The sequence below is a fragment of the Acomys minous genome (genome assembly GCF_964271855.1).
Source record: "Acomys minous genome assembly, chromosome: 12".
Taxonomy (NCBI): Eukaryota; Metazoa; Chordata; class Mammalia; order Rodentia; family Muridae; genus Acomys; species Acomys minous.
In genome coordinates, this window is record NC_140493.1 from 78,195,703 (window position 1) to 78,215,328 (window position 19,626).

Sequence of the window (19,626 nt, forward strand, 5' to 3'; positions counted from 1 at the left end):
GTTATGTGTAAGTCCTTTGATTATGTTTTTTAAATTTATTTGTGGAAAGGCTGCCAGACCCCAAATCCTACTATTTCAGAGTTTATGAATTCTTAAAGCCTGTTCATCGTGTAATTAAAGCCATAGTTGATCATGAAACTGCCTGAGTGGCACCAGAAGATTATAAAAAGGGGTAAACGTGTCTCAGCGGGGCTGTGAGCTGTTGTGTCTGCAGTACACTCATGCAAACATTCCCACCCAGCACCATTACTGTTCATGGTAAATAGCCACGGTCTAATAGCATGCAGAATTAAACAGCTTAATAGAAAATGACTCTGGTGTTCTCTTCCCCCACCCTTTTCCCAGTTGATTCGCTGTCATCAGTCTCGTGGTGGAGCCTGTGGAGATAACATTCAGTCCTACACTGCCACCGTCATTAGTGCTGCGAAAGTGAGTACCTCAGAAGCTTCTGGAAGTTGTGGTTATGTAGGATAGTTAACAGGGTTGACTTCTGAATCGTGATGAGATGGCCCATCTTATTTTCAAGTGTAGAATAAATGTAAGAAGTCAATGTTTTGCCACTGTGAGAATTTGTGATTTGGAAGGTAATCTTTTGAGGTTAATACTTCTTTTATTGTGAAGATTGTAAGGCGTGTACTTACTCCATTAAAAACATGGTGTATTTCAGCCGGGCGTGGTGGCGCACGCCTTTAATCCTAGCACTCGGGAGGCAGAGGCAGGCGGATCGCTGTGAGTTCGAGGCCCGCCTGGTCTACAGAGTGAGTCCAGGACAGCCAAGGCTACACAGAGAAACCCTGTCTCAAAAGACCAAAAAAAAAAAAAAAAAAACATGGTGTATTTCAAATGAATTTAAGTCTGGTAACTAATTAATACCATATTGCAAGGAACTGTACACATTTTAAGTGGCATCTTGGGTTCTTTTTCTGTGATTTACATCGTCCTACCTACACTGACAAGCTTGTGTGCGCCCTGGTGCATCTTTGAACATTTTTGAGTCTTCTTGACTTCAAAAATTCCTGATGAAAACTTGAGTTGGTCCCCTGGCACATTCAAAGATTCTTTCATATCTATGGGCTGGCCCCTTGATGTTCACCAAGTGAGTTCTTCCCTCTGTGTTTGAGGGTTAATTTTGATGGTGCCTGTTAAACTTTGTGCTGATTATAAGGTAGTCTTACAACCACCATCCTTTTGAATTGTGAAGTACACAACAGAGCAATTCTAATAATAGGGATGACAGAGCGAATGTGAATGACAGCGTGTAATAGAAAGCACAACTGTTCAGGGGACAACAGTCTGAAGTCAACCACAGAGGGAATCAAAGGTCACACTCTTCCATGTTAAATACAAAAATATTTCAAGATTGTCACAAATGCTTGCATGATGTGCACTGAACGTGTTCCTGGGCTCGATGGGAACGAAGCAGTGTAATGAAGCGCGTTTCCTCTTACAGCACTGTATGTTTGCATTTCTCCATTCTCCTGTAAAAGACAGTAATTAGGCAAACTCTTGAGTATCCTCCTGTGAGTTTATCCATAGTGATTTAACAAAGAGATGCTGTTTGGAACGTTGGACTCTTGAACTTAGCTGTCTCACACATGGAGATCTGGATGCATGTCACTGGGGCTGCAGCTTTGCTTTTGTTTGTTGTTAGAGATTTTTTTTTTTTGTCCTAATATAAAATGAAAGGGCCTGGATTCATTTTGAAAATGTGTTGTTGTGGGTATTTGGAAATGAGTTAATGACTTGAGAATTACCAGTCAGACCCTCCGCATTCCCACACCTCCCGACAGGGACATGAGGTGTGTACTCGGGCCTCCCTCATTTAGGATCTAAGAAATTACAGTTACCAAGCTGTTGTGCCTTACAGTTGTAATCCTAACAATGGGGAGGCTGAGGCAGGAGGATCACTGCAAGTTCAGACAAGTGTCTAGTCAGCCTGAGTCACATAGTGGGACACTGAATATGCCTCTGTTCATCTCCCTGGAGACACTAAGGTTAAAACATTTTTGCCTGATTAATTTTCAAAAGGGCATTTATCCCTAAGTAAGTGATTATAGAAGTTATGTGTGATAGGGTTGTATTTTGTTCCTGTTCTGTATCCACAGTTCTACAGGTTAAAGTTTAGGTACACTTTAATTCAATAATACATTAATTCTTGAATTTGTTAGTGATATTTATAACAACCCAAATGTCTGTCATTAAATAGTTTTGAAAACAGAGCAGCAGGAAAATATCTATATAGTAATCATCTGTTTATTTTGATTCTTAGCTGAAAGAATGAGTATTTTAAAGTTCCCTTAAAATATTGTTAAATCATTTAAAAATCCATTTTTATGATATATTGGTTTTGAGACAAAGCTTTCATGTAGTCCCTGCTAGCCTCAAACTTATATGGGTGAAGATGACCCTGAAGCTCTGTTCCTTCTGCCTCATCTCCCAGACACAGAGTCATCTTTATTTTATATCCATTATGTAGGTTTTTTAAAACATAAAATGTAATGGAATGTTGTGGTAGTTTCTACCACAATTTATAATTTTCCCTTATAAGTACTGGATATTATTTACTGCTAAATTGACTTTCCAAGGAATAAAATAGTTCCATTTTGATGGTAACTAATCCAGAATACTTCCTTTATTACATTGTTGGTGTAGGCACTATACTTTTTTGGGCCAGAGTTTAAGTTTACTTGAAAAGAAAGGGGGAGGACACATTTGAGGAGGTGGCTCAGTGGATAAGGTACTTCTGTGTAAGCCCAAGGACTCCTAGTCACACCTCCCCCTTAAAAGCTGAGTTTGATGAACTTGTATGTAATTCCGATGCTGGGAGAGTAGGGTCCTGGTATCCTAGCCAAAGTGCCAGCTCTAGATTCAAGTGAGGGACCCATTTCAAAAAAAAAAAGGCAGGTAGAGAGCAATAGAGAAAGGTATCTAAGCCAGTTTCCTGCCTCCACATAACATCTAACCAAGAATGGCTAGTCATGCTGCTTGGTAGGCTCAACTGTGAGGTTCACTTGAGTTTATAGATTACAGACTTCCTGTACAACATGCTGATACCACATACCTGTCTGTTTCTCTCTCTGTCTCTGGCTTGCACAGACACACAAATACAAATGTAAGTAAGACAAAGAATAAACAGTGCAGTATTAATTAGAATAAGAACATTAAGGTTATGCCTAATTTTTAAAGTGATGACGTTACCTTAATTAAAAAAATGATAAGATTCCCCAGAAAATCAAGGCTGAGTTGAATTTGGCAATTGGTAAGTAACAATAGTAGAAAATACAGATAATATATAGGAGATAGGACAGAGCACATTCCCTGTGGAGCATTTTTACACCGTGATCATGGTTGTCATTCAAAAACAGTGAGTTTTGCCACACACTTAACAAAGACAGGGCTGAGCTCCTTTAGTAAGTAAAGATTGTTGGTCCTGGTTTGGGTTGTATGTTCATTACTTCTTCTGGTTCTTTCTCATTTATGATGCTCACTTCCATATTTAGCCTAAGATTGGTTTAAAGGCTCTGTTGCATACAAGAAGAGGTTAACTCTTCTGTTGTAAACTGTACCCTCCACCAACCAAGAGGGAGGACCATAATCATACAGTTACATAGGATCATAGTCACAGTGCATCCTGAAACCCACCAACCTAACTCTGAACTCTCAGCTGTCTCCCAAGCTGCTGACACACTAATTACTAGACTTCGTAGTTCTGAAAGTGTGGCAAATGCATCACGTAGTGTCTTTGCAACCTTCTAGGAAGAATGGGTCTGGGTATCCCACCAGGGTGCCGAGATTACTTGGATTTGGGTTTTGACTTACAACATTATACTGTCTTGACTAATGTTTAACACTTGCAGGAACATTCACAAAATCATTGTGAGTTTTTAATTGGTGGGTTTGTTTAACTAGACCATTATGATATATATGTATATAATATATGTGTTATATGTGTATATACTATATCATAACTTTTCTTATTTAGTCTGTGGTGGGTTCGTGTACCTGGGACCAGGTGCCTTGGGATGCCAGAAGAGGGCAGAACATTTACTGAAGCTGGAGGTACAGGCAATTGTGAGCTGCCTCACACAGGGCCTGGGAACTGAATTATATTCTTGCAAGAACAGTGCCCTTAACCACTGAGCCATCCCTCCAGCCTGATAGGCTAAATATAATTATATATAATGTTCATATATAGTATACACAACCTTTGGCGTATTTCACATATCTCCTCTCTGGAGTGTTAACCTGCATGTTCGTCTGTGTGAGGCTGAGTGCCCATAGAGGCTAGAAGAAGGCATCAGATCCCCTGGAACTGGAGTTACAGACAATAGTAAGCTGCCATGTGGGTGCTAGGAATTGAACCCTGATCCTTTGCAAAGCAGCGCGTGGTCTCAACCACTTAGCTATCTTTCCAGCTCCTAGTTAGTGCTGTAGTGTGTATGTGAGTGTGTACATGCCGTGTTCTATGGTATGTGTGAGGAAGTCAGAGGAATACTTTCAGAAGTCTATTGTTTGCCTCCACTGGGAGCCCTAGAGATTAAATCAACCGCATCACCTCACTAGCTCTAGGTTTTAATAAATGGCAAACACGTTTGCTTATTAAAATTCAAATATCATCTTTTGAAAGAAAAGAGAAAAAAAGAGCTGTTTTATTTAAACACCAGCAGAAGGGCTGAGGGAGATGGTCCAGGGGGTAGCGCTCTTGCTGCACAGGTGGGATCAGACTTCAGTAGCTCATAGAAGCCAAGTGACAATGGCACCATGCGTGTTAGGCCAGTGTTCAGAGGCCACTGCGGCAAGCTGAGCTCTGTGTTCAGGAAAGATCCTCCCTGGTAGATATTTGAAGAGCAAATATGCAGGGCACCTGAACTATATACGTCTGTCCTCTGCACACATATGAGGGCATGCACTTAGTACGGGACTGTGGCTATGTCTCAGTGGAAGATTCCTTGCCTACTAAGCAGGAAGCCCTGGGGTTGATCTCTGGTGTTATCAAATAGGGTGTGGTGGAGCACTGCATCGGGACAAAAGGAACCCAACAGCACATAGGCTCTGGCTGTGTTTCAGTGTGCCTGACCCCAGTGTGTATTAGGGCTGCTCAGGGTTCATACTTAAACCTGACTCGGGCCTTCTCAGCTTCCCAGAAGAGAAAGTTGAAGCTAGGAAATTTAAATGAAACTCTACTTTAAACAGGTAACCGACAGCAGAGCCAAACTTCTATGTCCAGGACTTGATCTTTAATCATTGTCCCATCCATCCTTTCCCGTAATTTGTTCCTATTGCTGCTTGTGATCTCATAGGTCACATATCTGATAGGGTGAGGAGGAGATGGCAAAAATGAAGAACCTTTGCTGGGCTTGGTGTGCGGGTCTGCATCCCAGCACAAGAGGGAGAAAAGGGGCAGAGGCAAAAGGATTGAACTAAGGTTGAGCCAGCATGCCCTACTCCATCGGTGTCTGAAGAGCGGCACACAGCCTCAGTGTTAAATAGGAAAATATACTTAAATAAGACGACCATCGAAGCTCTGTCTGCAGAACTCAAGCACCAAGGTGTAACTTACAAAGGGGCAAAACACCCACAAATCAATTCCAGCTGTTTTGTTTTGTGCTAAAATCTCAAGCTGCAGTGATTATAAAACACATTAGCGTTCCTCAATTAGCACTCAAATGTTTGCTTCAATAATTCACAATAAATGACTTACACCACGTCTGTTAGTGTTGTTGAGGAAGCCGCGGAAGGACCAAGGGACAAGGCGCCACAGTGTATTGATGTGAGAGCTGAGCAGGAAGCCTGATTACCCTCTGAGGTGCCTCAGCTGCCGCACTCACGCCATCAGTGCTAATGGAGCTGTTCCCACGCAGATGTAACCAAGTCTTTATCAAGCACAGCCTGTCAGTGTGAAAGGGCCTGGCTGTATACCCTCTGTGTTTGCCTCCAGCGGATCAGCTCCTGCTTTTATGCCAATGAATAGGAACAGAACTGGGGCATATAAAAAGTGCACAGAAACATAGGGAAACAAGCCACAAGGTAGAGGCAAAAGTCACCAAGAAAACAAAAGGAAAGCAGTATACTTTGGTCTTATCTGCGTGAAGAATTGATGTGTCTTTTGGAAAGAACAATGATTAATGATAAAACCATCTTTAATAAAAACACACCCCTTCTGTAGCCACTGAATCTGTAAATTAGCAGTGGGGACAGTGGGGGAGGATGAAGAATGAACATAAGTAAAAATCGACCAATGATTCAGTGTCTATATCCTATTAGAATGAAGTACATCTCTAGGTGCTTGTTCCCACGAGTAGCAGATATGATTCTGTAGTCCTTGCATGTCAGTTATCTGTCTTCCCTCTTTATCTAAGTAGATAAGGGACGCATAGACTCACTATAAAAATGTGGTGAGAGCAAGGCACAAACTGGGAATAGAGAATCCATACATGGATAGAGGTGATCAGTTGGACCAAGTCTTTGCACAATCTGGAATATGTTTAATACAATTATAAATTTTAAAGTTCCTTCAATATCTGATTATTTTACGGGAGTTCTATCACAGGACAGTACTCTAGCAAGAAGGCATGTAACCATGTGAGTATAACAGAGTGTGAGAGAAATCTATTACAGCCCTTAATCCTGTGGACACAGTGTAGTCTCTTCCATTGCAGACAAGTCGGCCTCAGGGTTCTTGTCATTTTGAACCTTTCTCTGCCCTATCAGTTGTCCCCAACCCATTAGCACTAATAGCCTTGCTCTCTTAAAACAGTTGTCCTTAGGTTATCAGATAAGAAGAAAAAAACATGGGGAATTTTTATTAAGTCAATTGACCACAATGGGGTGAAAACACATTAATATAAGAATGTTAGGAGAGAACTAGTAAACAGAAATCAAGATTTTATATCTGAAATAAAGTAATCTCACTCCACACTTTCTTCCTTAGCACCAGCGTAGAAATCTAACGTTGCAGTCTACAAAAGGAAGTTCACGTGAAATGCTATGAAAAACAGCTAGAAAAATCTAATCTACTCTGAAATAAAGAAATTGCAAAGAAGCCAGGGGTGGTGGTGCACACCATTAATCCCAGCACTTGGGAGGCAGAGGCAGGTGGATCTTTGTGAGTTCAAGGCCAGCCTGTTCTACAAGTGAGTTCAAGACAGCCAAGGCTACACAGAGAAACCCTGTATTGGAAAAAAAAAAAAGTAAAAAAATATAATTTCAAAGACTCCAAGTATATTCACAGTGGTATAATAAGACAAAATGAAAGTTAAAAAAGAAAAAAAGAAAGCTGGGTGTGGTGGCATATGTCTATAATTCCAACACTTTGGGAGGCAGAGGCAGGCAGATCTCTGTGAGTTCGAGGCCAGCTTGGTCTACAAAGTGAGTCCAGGACAGCCGTGTACAGAAAGACCCTCTCCCTCCCCCCTCTCAAAAAAAAAAAAAAGACATATAGCTAAGTAAGAACAAGCATGCAAGTGTGCATGCATCTGCACAGAGTGAAGGCGTATGCCCTTTTGTAGGTAAGGCTATTTTCTCCATAATTATTATTAGAAGTCATTCCAGTTAATCTCAAGCATTTAATTCATTTATTTAATTTATTGCTTATTATTTTTAAAATATTTATTTATTCACTTTACATCCTGATTGCATCCCCCTCCTCTTCTCCCAGTCCCAACTTACACAGCCCTTCCCCCCTTCTCCCCTCTCCTCAGAGAAAAGGGAGGTACCAGCCCACCCTGGCTCATTAAGTCCCTACAGAACTAGGAGCCCCCTCTCACATTGTGGCCAGGGAAAAGGGATCCAAAGGCAGGCATCAGAGTCAGAGGACCCTGGCTGCATTTGGTGCATATGTGCAGGGGTCCTGGGACCAGTCCATGCATGCTCTGTGGTTAGTGGTTGACTCTGTAGGTGACTCTCTTTGACCCTCAGCTATTCCAGAGGACTCCGGAGCTGTGTCTGATGTTTGCCTGTGGCTGTCTGCCTCTGTTTACATCAGTTGCTGGGTGAAGCCTCTCAGAGTGCAGCAGAGTTCGCTCCCATGGCGTTGGACTTAGTTGGCCCTCTCCTCAGTCTTTGCTCAGTCCCTGCCCCTGCACATCTTGCAGGCAGGAGGCATTTCATCCACATCACATTTACAAGAAACATTTTTTAAATATTGTAGTCCAGGCTGCCAGCTCTGGCTCTGTTTGTTTGTTTGTTTGTTTGTTTGTTTGTTTTGAGACAGGGTCTCTCTGTGTAGCCTTGGCTGTCCTTTGTAGATCAGGCTGGCCTTAAACTCACAGCAATCCACCTGTCTCTGCCTCCTGAGTGCTGGGATTAAAGGCGTGCGCCACCACACTCGGCTCCAGCTCTGGCTCTGATGAGAACTGTCTCCTTCAAACATTTGTTATCCATATACTTTTCTCTGTTTTAGCTCTTTTCAGAAGAAAAAAGCCCCAGCTGTTGAAAAATGTTCTTGTTGATATCTTCCCTTCTGTTTTTCTCTTTCAGTAAAGATTGAAACTAGGGCCTCTGACAAGTGCAACAAACTCTAACAGTGAGCTGCAACCCTGCCTAATTTTTCCTAATATCTATCAGCACACTCAGTTGCATTAGCTTTATGTACTTGCTTTGAGTGGAATAGTGGACCAGAAACGTGGCTCCATGTCCTATTGTCTAGTAACTATTATCATAGAGGGCGAAAGAAATTCCTGTCAGTGCTCTTAGTATGAGGTCTTTTATGTAGTTCAGGTATATTTTAGAATTATATCTGTTCCCACTTAGACGCTGTCCTACAACATTTAAAAAAGCATAGTCACATACCAGCTCCCTTCTTGATAAGTCACGCACTCTAAAATACGTACATTAAGGGGATACAGTAAAAGAAATGTTTTAGGAAATACTACTTGTACCCCAATTGAATGAAACAGTTCTGTGCTTATAATTATTATCACTTGATTGTGGAGTTACTGGCAGCACATTAATGTTGGTGCTTTTATTGATGATATTTGCTTGAACTCATGTTGGTTTTTTTGTTTTTTATTTGTGTAGCCTCAACTGTCCTAGATTCCCTTTTAGAATAGGCTGGCTTAGAACTCAGAGATGCCTTGCTCTGTTTCCCTGAGTGCTGGCACTAAAGGTGTGCGCCACTGGGTCTATGCTGATTTTTTTTTTCTAAGTAAGTTTCAAAGTCATGTTGAACTACAGACTGAACATCTGTGATATCTGCTGCTATATAAAATATTGTAAGAGAATAAGGACTTGAGGCTAGGAAATTGTTTCAAATGTATATTTCTGTTTAGATTTCACATTTTGTTGTAAGTCATATATTTTGTCTTTTGCTATGTAGACCTTGAAAAGTGGCCTGACAATGGTTGGGAAAGTGGTGACTCAGCTGACAGGCACACTGCCCTCAGGAGTGACAGAAGATGATGTCGCCATACACAGCAACTCAAGACGGAGTCCCTTGGTACCAGGCATCATCACAGTCATAGACACTGAAACGGTTGGAGAGGGCCAGGTAAGAGCTCTGGATGGATGGCATGTACGTTAGCTGCAAAGCGTAAGCCTGAGTTAGAGTCAACCGGAGGGTACTTGTCCCAAAGAGATGAATATATTATAGTTTTAGAAATTATTTTGGGACAGATTTTTTCACCCATGATAGGAAAACAAGGGACATTTTCAAATTGTTAGTTCAACCATCATGAGTGCTTAAAGCAGTCTTAGGAACCGGGGTGTGTGGGGGAAACAAGAAAAGAAGTAACAGTGGTTGTTTGCCTCAGTTTAGTGTCCTGTATGAGTTTCCCAACATTTTCTTTCTTCTAGCTTTCGGAGGACAGGGTCTCACGTTCACCAAGGCTGTCAGGTGGCCGCCCTCTTGTCTAAGCAGGAGCCCCCATGCCCAACTTTTCTATGTGCTCTTAGATAGTTAAGGAGCAAATATGGAAGTTTGAAGTCACCAACTAGAAAATATCCTGGGAGGCGGTGGCGCATGCCTTTAATCTCAGCACTTGGGAGGCAGAGGCAGATGGATTGCTGTGAGTTTGAGGCCAGCCTGGTCTACAAAGTGAGTCCAGGATAGCCAAGGCCACACAGAGAAACCCTGTCTCAAAACAAAAGAAAAAAACCAAAAAGAAGTCAATATCCTGGTATAAAATCCTGTATCTTCAGACAATAATCTAGTTTAGAATCATTTAAAAAGGGTGGCTAGGAAACAGAGGAGAATTTGCCTTTGTATTTTTAGATTGTTCATAAGATGTTTTTGGTAAAACTTCTCCCACATTTCCCCTCTTTCTGTCAGTCATGAACTTTCTTTCATGTTTTAGTCTATAAGATATATATCTGAAAGGCCTACTGAAAAGTAGTGGGCTTATTAAAAACATTGATTTAATTTCAGAAAAAAATGCTTAGAAAATTTGTGAGTTTCTAAAGTATTTTTTTTTTAAGATTTATTTATTTATAAGTACACCTGCAGGCCAGAAGAGGGCATCAGGTCATGTTGTAGATGATTGTGAGCCTCCATGTGGTTGCTGGGAATTGAACTCAGGACCTCTGGAAGAGCAGTCAGTGCTCTTATCCTCTGAGCCATCTCTCCAGCCCCATATTGCCTTTTAATATTGCATATTTTGTTGAGAAGTCTGCTTCCCCTGTATATAGGTCAGTATCTTGATGAAAAATTACATTTGGCATCTACCTATGTGCTATTTCCCACGGCCTTTGCTGTATTTAAAACAACCAATCCTTTGAAATTCTGTGTTTTTAAGTTTAGTTGTGTTTTATTTAAAATGCAACTAATAGTAATTTTCTGCTTCTTTTTTCTTAACCTTGAGCATAACCAAATGCATTATAGGTTTGTATTTTTCCTGTTTTTTTAAGATTATAATTTATTCATGTTACCTCTTTATTATATAATCTCCTTGCTCCTATCTTCCTGTTCATACCCTCCTGGTTTTTGTTTGTTTGTTTGTTTGTTTGCTTGCTTTTTTTTAAAAGTATGTGCTAGCAGATTTTTCTATTGATTCTTAGGACACATAGGCATGCACATGCACACACACAGAACAAACAGGAACTGATGTGGGGATATATACACACACACACACACACATACACACACGCTCACACACACACACACACACACACACACACACACACACACGCACACACACACACATACATACATACATATACATATACTTGTAGTCCCAGCTGATCAAGATTTGAGCCCTGAATTTCAGTGCCCCGTCTGGGAAATAGTCAAAGAATGTGGGAGGGAGTTTCAGTTTTGTAATATCAAGGAGTATCTCACACACACACACACACACACACACACACACACACACACACACACACACTTTGCTTTTTTTCTTCTGTAGTTTGGGAAACATCTATCTAAATTCTAAGATCGGAAAGAGAGGTGTGTTTAGGAAATAAATGAGTACTATGCCGGTTTTACAGAACTGTATTTTTGGAAGCAACCAGAGTCCTGTAGCACATACTACCTCTTTTTTCCATTTACATGAATCTGTTTTCAGTAAGACAGCACTGTCTCAGACAGTTGGGAGAACCAGGCTGTTTCACACTGTTCTGCAGAGCATTAAAGGGAATTCAGCCTCACTGACTGGCCAGTTCTAGCCCGTCCTCTCGCTGTTCCACCTCCGCCACGTTCTTCCCTCCCTTGTATATGTAGGAGCTATATGTTGTCTTCTGTGATTTAAATCCACCAAGACTTTAATATAGTTCACGTTCACTCCGGCAGCATATAAAATCTGATTCACCATCTTTCTGTTGTTATATTGATTAATTTGATTTTATGGTGATGGGATCATTGGAAGGCAACTGCATTAAGGAGGAATGGATTTAATTGACTTTGTGTCCATTTTCATCTTTGTTACTTTCATGTTTTATTTAAAAGCATTTCTTGACTGGAGAAGTTAAGTGGTGTGACTTGCCTTTTACACATTTATGTAATCGAAGTTAGCAATGTGGCAAAACCAGTAAGTGAAGTAAAATCCCTCAGAATGTCAGTCTAGATCTGAGCTGGGTGTTATCTTAGACAGGTATCTTCATACAACTTGTATTAATTAAAGTATGATGTGTTGTTTAATATAGTTTTGGATACAAATTATGGCTTCCCTATGCTTAGCTAAATGGTCAGCTCCCGTCTTAGGAAAATTGTACTGGGCTAATGATAGTTTTAGGGCTTGAAGCTTTAGGCACAGCAAAGAAGCAATGCAGAGAACTGATCTAGATGTGTGTTGTGTTTAACTGCATGCATTCTGTAGGAACGGTCATGGTACTTCATATCACAGTTTCAGTTTTGCTGTATGTCAGAAGTAATCGGTGTTTGTTGGAAGGTTTCTGTCTTTACTATTGATATCTATTGAGTGCACAAATATGTACTAACTGCCTCACAAGGACGTTTTTAGGGCCAGGAGTGTGAATGTATAGGAGTTATGGGAATTTCTAATCACATTTGACATGGAAAATGGACAAATGACAAATATTTTACAGAAAAAATACTTGCATGAAATCTGTACAACTCACTTCTAAAAAATTTCAAGTTGAAATTACAGACTAGACTCTGAGAAGCTCAAAGTTTATGAATATACTTTATATTTATATCCATTGATTTTGAAATAATTCATTCCTATCCCTCAACCCTACCTGCAGCTCATTCTTTTTATCTGTTTGTGGAGGGTACCTGGTACCTGTTTACTCTATAGCCTTGGTTGGCCTGGAACTTTCTATGTAGACCAGAATGTCTTGATGAATGTGTGTGCCATTGTATCTGACTGTCACCTTATTCTCTTCACAATCGTGAATATACTTCTCCAAATTGGTGTGCTGTTGAAAATGTCACATAAGTGGAGTTAAATGTGGATGGTATTTAGCGTTTCTTTCTAGCAGCATCATTTAGTCAACATTCCTTTCAAATATTTCTGTCTGAGTATAGACTTAAGAGATTCTCTGCTAGAGAGACTCTTATTTGAGCTGCCCGGTGACAACCCCAGGTACTCATGTCTAGTCTGTAAAGAAGTCAGAATTGCCAGGCCAGTCCTGTGGGTGCTGCCCAGTCCTGTGGGTGCTGCGCAGTCCTGTGGGTGCTGCGCAGTCCTGTGGGTGCTGCGCAGTCCTGTGGGTGCTGCGCAGTCCTGTGGGTGCTGCGCAGTCCTGTGGGTGCTGCGCAGTCCTGTGGGTGCTGCGCAGTCCTGTGGGTGCTGCGCAGTCCTCTGGGTGCTGCGCAGTCCTGTGGGTGCTGCGCAGTCCTGTGGGTGCTGCGCAGTCCTGTGGGTGCTGCGCAGTCCTCTGGGTGCTGCGCAGTCCTGTGGGTGCTGCGCAGTCCTGTGGGTGCTGCGCAGTCCTGTGGGTGCTGCCCAGTCCTGTGGGTGCTGCGCAGTCCTGTGGGTGCTGCGCAGTCCTGTGGGTGCTGTGCAGTCTTGTGGGTGCTGCGCAGTCCTGGCGTTCTGAGGTGCAGCTTATCTTCTCACCACGCAGGTGCACAAACATGCTGCAAGAGTAAGTTCGCAAGCCTTTGGAATGATGCTAGGCATATCGGCAGCATAGGGACCAGAAAGACAGACAGTAGGACAGCCAGTTATAGTACAGTGTCTTTTAGTCCCAGGAGTCACAAGGTAGAGGCAGATTTTTCACTCAGAGAAGATTGCAAATGTGAATTACACAGCAAGACTCTTTGTTAAAAAAAGAGTAGTTTGTAAATAAATCTAGGCCAATCAAAGATGCTTAATATATTGAGAAAGCATTTTGAATTTGATGATGATAAAATGTACTTAAATTTACTCTAGTATGTAAAACAAGTGTATAGATTTCAATGCTTATTAAGAAAATAACACAACAAAAGTATAACCTTTAAAAAAATGAAGCTAGAAATAATGATCTGAAATAAGTCAGAAAAATAATAAAAAATAATTATTTGAAAAGATTGCAACTATTATGTTATAGGCGGAATTAGAGGTCGGTCCAGAGCAATATGACAAGAAATTTAGTGATAACAATTGAAGATGTATCATGTAACAGCTTATTATGATAGCTTAGTATTATGTAAAATCATTTAACTATGAAGTTGAAACCAATGACCTTTATGGAACCTGAATTGATCCTTAGTAAACCTGTCAAACGCTTACACCCCACAGCGGTGCATTCCTTTTTGTGCCTATTAGGCAAAGAATTTACTCTGTATCTTTCAGGACCAGAGTTGCTTTTATTAAATACTTTGGGAACCAATAGGACATTACCACATTCAATAGGCTAGATCTTGCTTTGTCACAAGGCCAGCCAGTAATCTTCTTGCCTCAACTTCCTTGTTTCTGCAACATGGTAGAACAGTATTTTCAAAGTGTCTCGTTTTCTACAGTCTGAGATGAATGAGCTGGTGTATGCTCAATTTTCTTCACCCATATATTTTATTAACAACTTAGTGACCGAGCATACGTCACTTATAACCCGACCAACCAAAACAATAGGAAATGAGGATTAATGGACACAATAACAAAACCATAAGGATATCATTTCCGAGGAACAATTCTCCTGGCACAATCTGTAGGATTTCTTCTGCTGGAACCTAGAGTAACCAGAACCCGGAACCTCATAAGGAGCCAAGAGCTCCAAAGCCTTCCCTTGAGCGGTTCTCTCTAGGAGAGTCTTGAAGTGCAGCAATGAACAGCCAAAACTATCCCAAGCCTCCAAAAAGCCCCGCCTCCAGTTCTGGACTCATTTATATATCTCCCCCCAGAATCTGTTCATGGGATCTTTTCAGCTGGCAACAGTCAAGCTCCCGCACGAGGTGGTCTGTCTTCTAGTGGATTAACCTCACCTGTTCTCTCATGAGACTGTTCCAATCCCATACTTGGGATCCTAAAAAACAGGTTTATTTCTCCTTCAAGCTGGTAAATGTTCCTGCTGCCAAGCCTGATGACCGGGCTCTGACCCACGAGATCTACTTGATAGGACATACCTGACTTCTGCAATTCATCCTGTGACCTCCTCTTGAATTAACACACCAGGGGCATAAAAACTATCAAACATAAAAAGAATTGTTATTTATTGCTCCATTATTATTACTTGGTTTACTTGTCATGTTTTTTCACTTACTGACCTCTTTATAATAATAGGGGAAATAGTGATTCTTTTTTCCAGCAAAGTCTATTTATGGTCATGTCAAGTGGCTGCTCTTGGAGTTCACACACCCCCTGTGAGAGGCATATCCACATTGCTGAAGTAGATGAGAGTAACCTTTCAGTGCAGTACAGACATTTGTTTGAGGGATTGAGGAGTGTGAGGTGTGGCCTCTAAGCTATGAGTGACTATGCTTAACCAGTCTTGTTCTTTCTGCAGGTGCTTGTGAGTGAGGACTCAGACAGTGACGGCATTGTGGCTCACTTCCCTGCCCACGAGAAGCCAGTGTGCTGTATGGCTTTTAATACTAGTGGTAAGGTTTTTGTCAAACCGTTTATCTCATGAGTTTTCTAGCTCATTCATTTGGACATTGAAAATATGTAATGCAAGCCAGGCATGGTGGTTCATGTCTGTAATCCCAGCACTCAGGAGGCAGAGGCAGGCGGATCTCCTGAGTTTGAGGCCAGCCTGGTCTACAAAGGAAGTTCAGGACAATCAAGGCTGCACAGAGAAACCCTGTCTCAACCTCCCTCCCCAAAAGAATATATGTAATGGGGCTGGGGTTGCAGAGATAGCTCAGCAGGCAAAGCCCTTGCCGTGCTTGCAGGAGGTCCAAATCCGGCCACTGGAACACAGGTAGATTCGCCAACTGCGTGTACTTTGAGCTCCAGGGGATCTGATGCCCTCTTCTGGCCTCCATGGTGCTTGGGTATCACAAGTAACGATAGGACTAGTAAGTGGTCTGTGATGAGCGAGTTTGCTGTTCCTCCAACTTCACCACCCACAGCCACAGCTCGCTCATCTGTAAAGTGCTGTTGCAGACACTGCGCTGGTAAGCTGCGCTCCTGCACCACACACTTGACATGTCAGAGACACATGTTATTTGTAACAAGATTTATTTTTCCACATGACATTGTACAAAACTTAATTTCAGTTTTCTCTCATTTGTCCTGCCTTTCTGGGTACTCCTGAGGAATAAGATGATGACTCATATTAATAAAAACCATGGAATGCCCTGCTACCCGCTTTTCCTCTATACTTTTTTTTTTTTAAAATATCTACCTCTGAGCTAGAACAGTGGATTTCTAGTCTTCCACTATTATTTTAACAGTTCTCATCGAGCAAAGAATGAGCCGGTTCTTTCTGTAGCGATGAACAGAACGAGCAGCAGTTTCCTGATGTGCACTCTGCACTGGTGATACTGACACTCGGGGAAACGAGTGACATCTGAAATACTTGGTTTCTAAACAAAAGATAAAACTTCTGATTCTATCTTTGTACATTTATAGACTTCAGGCCTTGTTCATTTGGGTGATGTATCTGATAGTCTTGGCCTTAACATTTTTTTTTAAAAGAAATGATCATATCACTTGAATTGATGGGAAAGGTCTGTTTTTTCCTATTTCTAAAGAATGACAACAAGAAAGTCATCCTGGGCACTTTTGATTAGTCTCCTTTCCCATATCCTAATGAGTCATTCTTGATGGTGGGAGACTTTTATTATAGTGGCTGGTGATCAGTAAGATTGATTTGATTAACACAGACAAACATCAGTTGAGATTCTCTGAATATAGGGGGACTCACTTGAGGATCGGAGACATGCTTTGAAAGGCTGTTGACTTGTGTCGCTCTCCTGGGGCTGAGCAGCATGAGTAATGCTGAATTCTGTCGTTACGTGCACTTTCCTTGGGATCATCGTGTGCTTCCCATCACCCCCAAGTGCTCCTGACATGGGTAGCTGCTCTTTCTCCTGCCTGTGAAGATGCACCATACAAAGAGCATACTGCTCGGTGTAAAGATGCCTGGTGTCCTTCATCACCGTCAACAATGAGCTCTCTGTGCCTTCATTCTGGAACACACATCTCACCGTTCTGTGTGACTTGCCATTTGTGATAAAATTAAAATGGCAATATTTATAATTGCTTTGCCGTGTTCCTAGAGCATTATGTTTATAAATATTTTGAGACGATCACTTGCTTAAATGTTTCTTTCCTTTGTGAGTTTGTGGTTTCCTTTCAGCCAGGGATCTATTGTCATCCATCTTTATATGTCTAGTGTATTGACATGCTTACAGAATTCATTATTTTTAACTTGTCCTAGATACAGATAGCTTCTACTTGAATTTCAACTTTTTTTTTTTTTTGAAATAAAATGGATTGGTCAATATAACGTTTAGATTTTTGTTTGAGATCCTTGAAGGTTGAAGAAGGATGGGCACGTGGTCAGCAGGTACTGTCACTGTGCTGTATACGCAGCCAGTTTTCTTCTTCCTTTCCCCATTTTCCTGTTGACATTTGACCAAAGCTTTCTTGGGCTGTGTGGACTTTCTTCCCTTTGCTGTGGCTCATGTGTCCAGTGCTTCCTTACACTGGTTGCACATAATCTCGTAACAGTCAACTCTTAGGCTTGTTAGTGTCTTTGGAAATACTTCACAAAGAAGCTCCTTACCCCATAGCCTGGTTCAGTCTGTGAATGTTCTCTATCCCTCAGATTAGCTGTGTATGGTCACACATGGTGTGTCCTGTCAGCTAAGTGCACAGGTGTGTGTTGTTCCTCTTTTCTGTATAGTTAAAATGTTCAGGGAAGGTGATGTATTTTTTGTTACTTTCCATTTAAATTCTCCTTTAGGATACACTGGATAATAAGTGTGATATAAATTGAGATTTTTTTTAAACTGGAAGAATTGTATTGTTAGGGTCTGAATTATATAATATGAATGAATCTTAATACAATATGTATCTTTTGAATTTAATTGACTCATTTGGTATATTTAATTAATTAATTTTTTTTGGTTTTTCGAGACAGGTGTGGCCTTGACTGTTCTGGACTCACTTTGTAGTCCAGGCTGGCCTCGAACTCACAGCAATCCGCCTGCCTCTGTCTCCCGAGTGCTGGGATTAAAGGCGTGCGCCACCACACCTGGCTTTTAATTTTTTATTTCAATTTTTGTGTTTTTATTTGAACTATAAGTTATAGAGCCTTTACTAAATGGACCAGCCTTCCTTTAACCAAGCATGTTTCCAAATTTATTTATATGAAGAAATTTTACCTATATCAGCCCTCTAATCATGACTTGCTATCTAAAAAAGACATTTTCATGGGACATGTAATAGATGACAAATAACAATAGTGCTTGTTGGAATATTTCTTGCATGTTTAGGAGGTTCTTTTGTTGTTGGTGGTGTTGGGAGGTTCTTGAAAGGAGCAATCAAAACAAATGAGACCAGTTGGTAGTATTTTGTTTCTTTTTTTTAAAATTAATTAATTTATTTTTTTCGATTTTCTTTTTTTTTCTCCTTTATTAATTTATTCTTGTTACATCTCAATGGTTATCCCATCCCTTGTATCCTCCCATTTTTCCCTCCCTCCCATTTTCCCCTTATTCCCCTCCCCTATGACTGTTCCTGAGGGGGATTACCTCCCCCTGTATATGTTCATAGGGTATCAAGTCTCTTCTTGGTAACCTGCTGTCCTTCCTCTGAGTGCCACCAGGTCTCCCCCTGCAGGGGACATGGTCAAAAGTGAGGCACCAGAGTGTGTGAGAAAGTCATATCCCACTATCCACTCTACTGTGGAGAGTGTTCTGTCCATTGGCTAGATCTGGGTAGGGGTTTAAGGTTTACCGCCTGTATTGTCCTAGTATTTTGTTTCTTAAGCTGGGCCTTGTCATGACGGCTCACTTGGATGACTCACATTATATTCAAGGATATATGGTATATCCTAAATTTGTTTTAGACATGCTCTTAGGTGGCAGTTCTATGAATACGTTCTGGATAACAGAAGTAAGCAGAGTATTGGGCCTTTGGCCACCGCCTGGGCAATGTTAAGTGTGCTGTAAACTGCACGATGGTGTCCCACCACAGTGAGTGGACCCACTGGCTGGTGACTGGCGGCTCTGTGTTCTGTGGGACCTTTTAGAAACCAAATTAAGGGATGCCAGTAAACAGACTTGTGAAAGTTCTTGTCGAGCAGCTGTGTTGAGTTTGTTTTTTAATTTCGCATTCCCACACTTGTTTATTAGCTGTGACTCTGACTCCAGAATCAAAACAAATATTTTAATGGTCGTATTTATGATTTGTTTAGAAATGCCTTGCTGAGACCTTTGTAGATTCAGTATGGGTGGTATATGTCTGTTGCTTTCAATTATTTAGGTACAAAATGAAGAACATTTTCTAAAGAACTTTGGTGCTAAAGTACTACTTTTTTGGGCTGTTGTATGTTTTTAGCACTGTTGAGCAAGGAGCAGAGCGCTCACATTGCCATCCTCACAAGTGCACATAGGGAGCGTTCATAGGACAGTGCTTGGCCCTCCTCACGCCCTCATCCACCCTCCAATTTATATCTTAATCCACTTTGGAACTTCTAAGCCATTGTCTTTTAAAAAATTAGGTGTATTCATTTTATGTATATGGATGGTTTGTCTCTGTATATGTAAGGACACTGTGTGTGACTAGTGCTTGCAGAAGCTAAGAACTAGTCATCAGATGCCGTAGAACTGCAGTCACGGACAGTTGGAGGCTGCAGTGA

General features: G+C 41.2%; 1 protein-coding gene across 9 annotated transcripts in view; it reads left to right on the forward strand.

Moving 5' to 3' along the window:
* The window catches only part of BCAS3 (BCAS3 microtubule associated cell migration factor), a 469,548-nt gene that overhangs the window by 102,312 nt on the left and 347,610 nt on the right, over nt 1-19,626 (forward strand). For all 9 annotated transcript variants that reach the window (XM_084803266.1, XM_084803265.1, XM_084803270.1 and 6 more), the window contains exons 11-13: nt 346-429; nt 9,317-9,487; nt 15,319-15,412. In XM_084803266.1, coding sequence (XP_084659392.1) covers nt 346-429; nt 9,317-9,487; nt 15,319-15,412 — 349 coding nt within the window. The remainder of the gene's footprint in view (nt 1-345; nt 430-9,316; nt 9,488-15,318; nt 15,413-19,626) is intronic.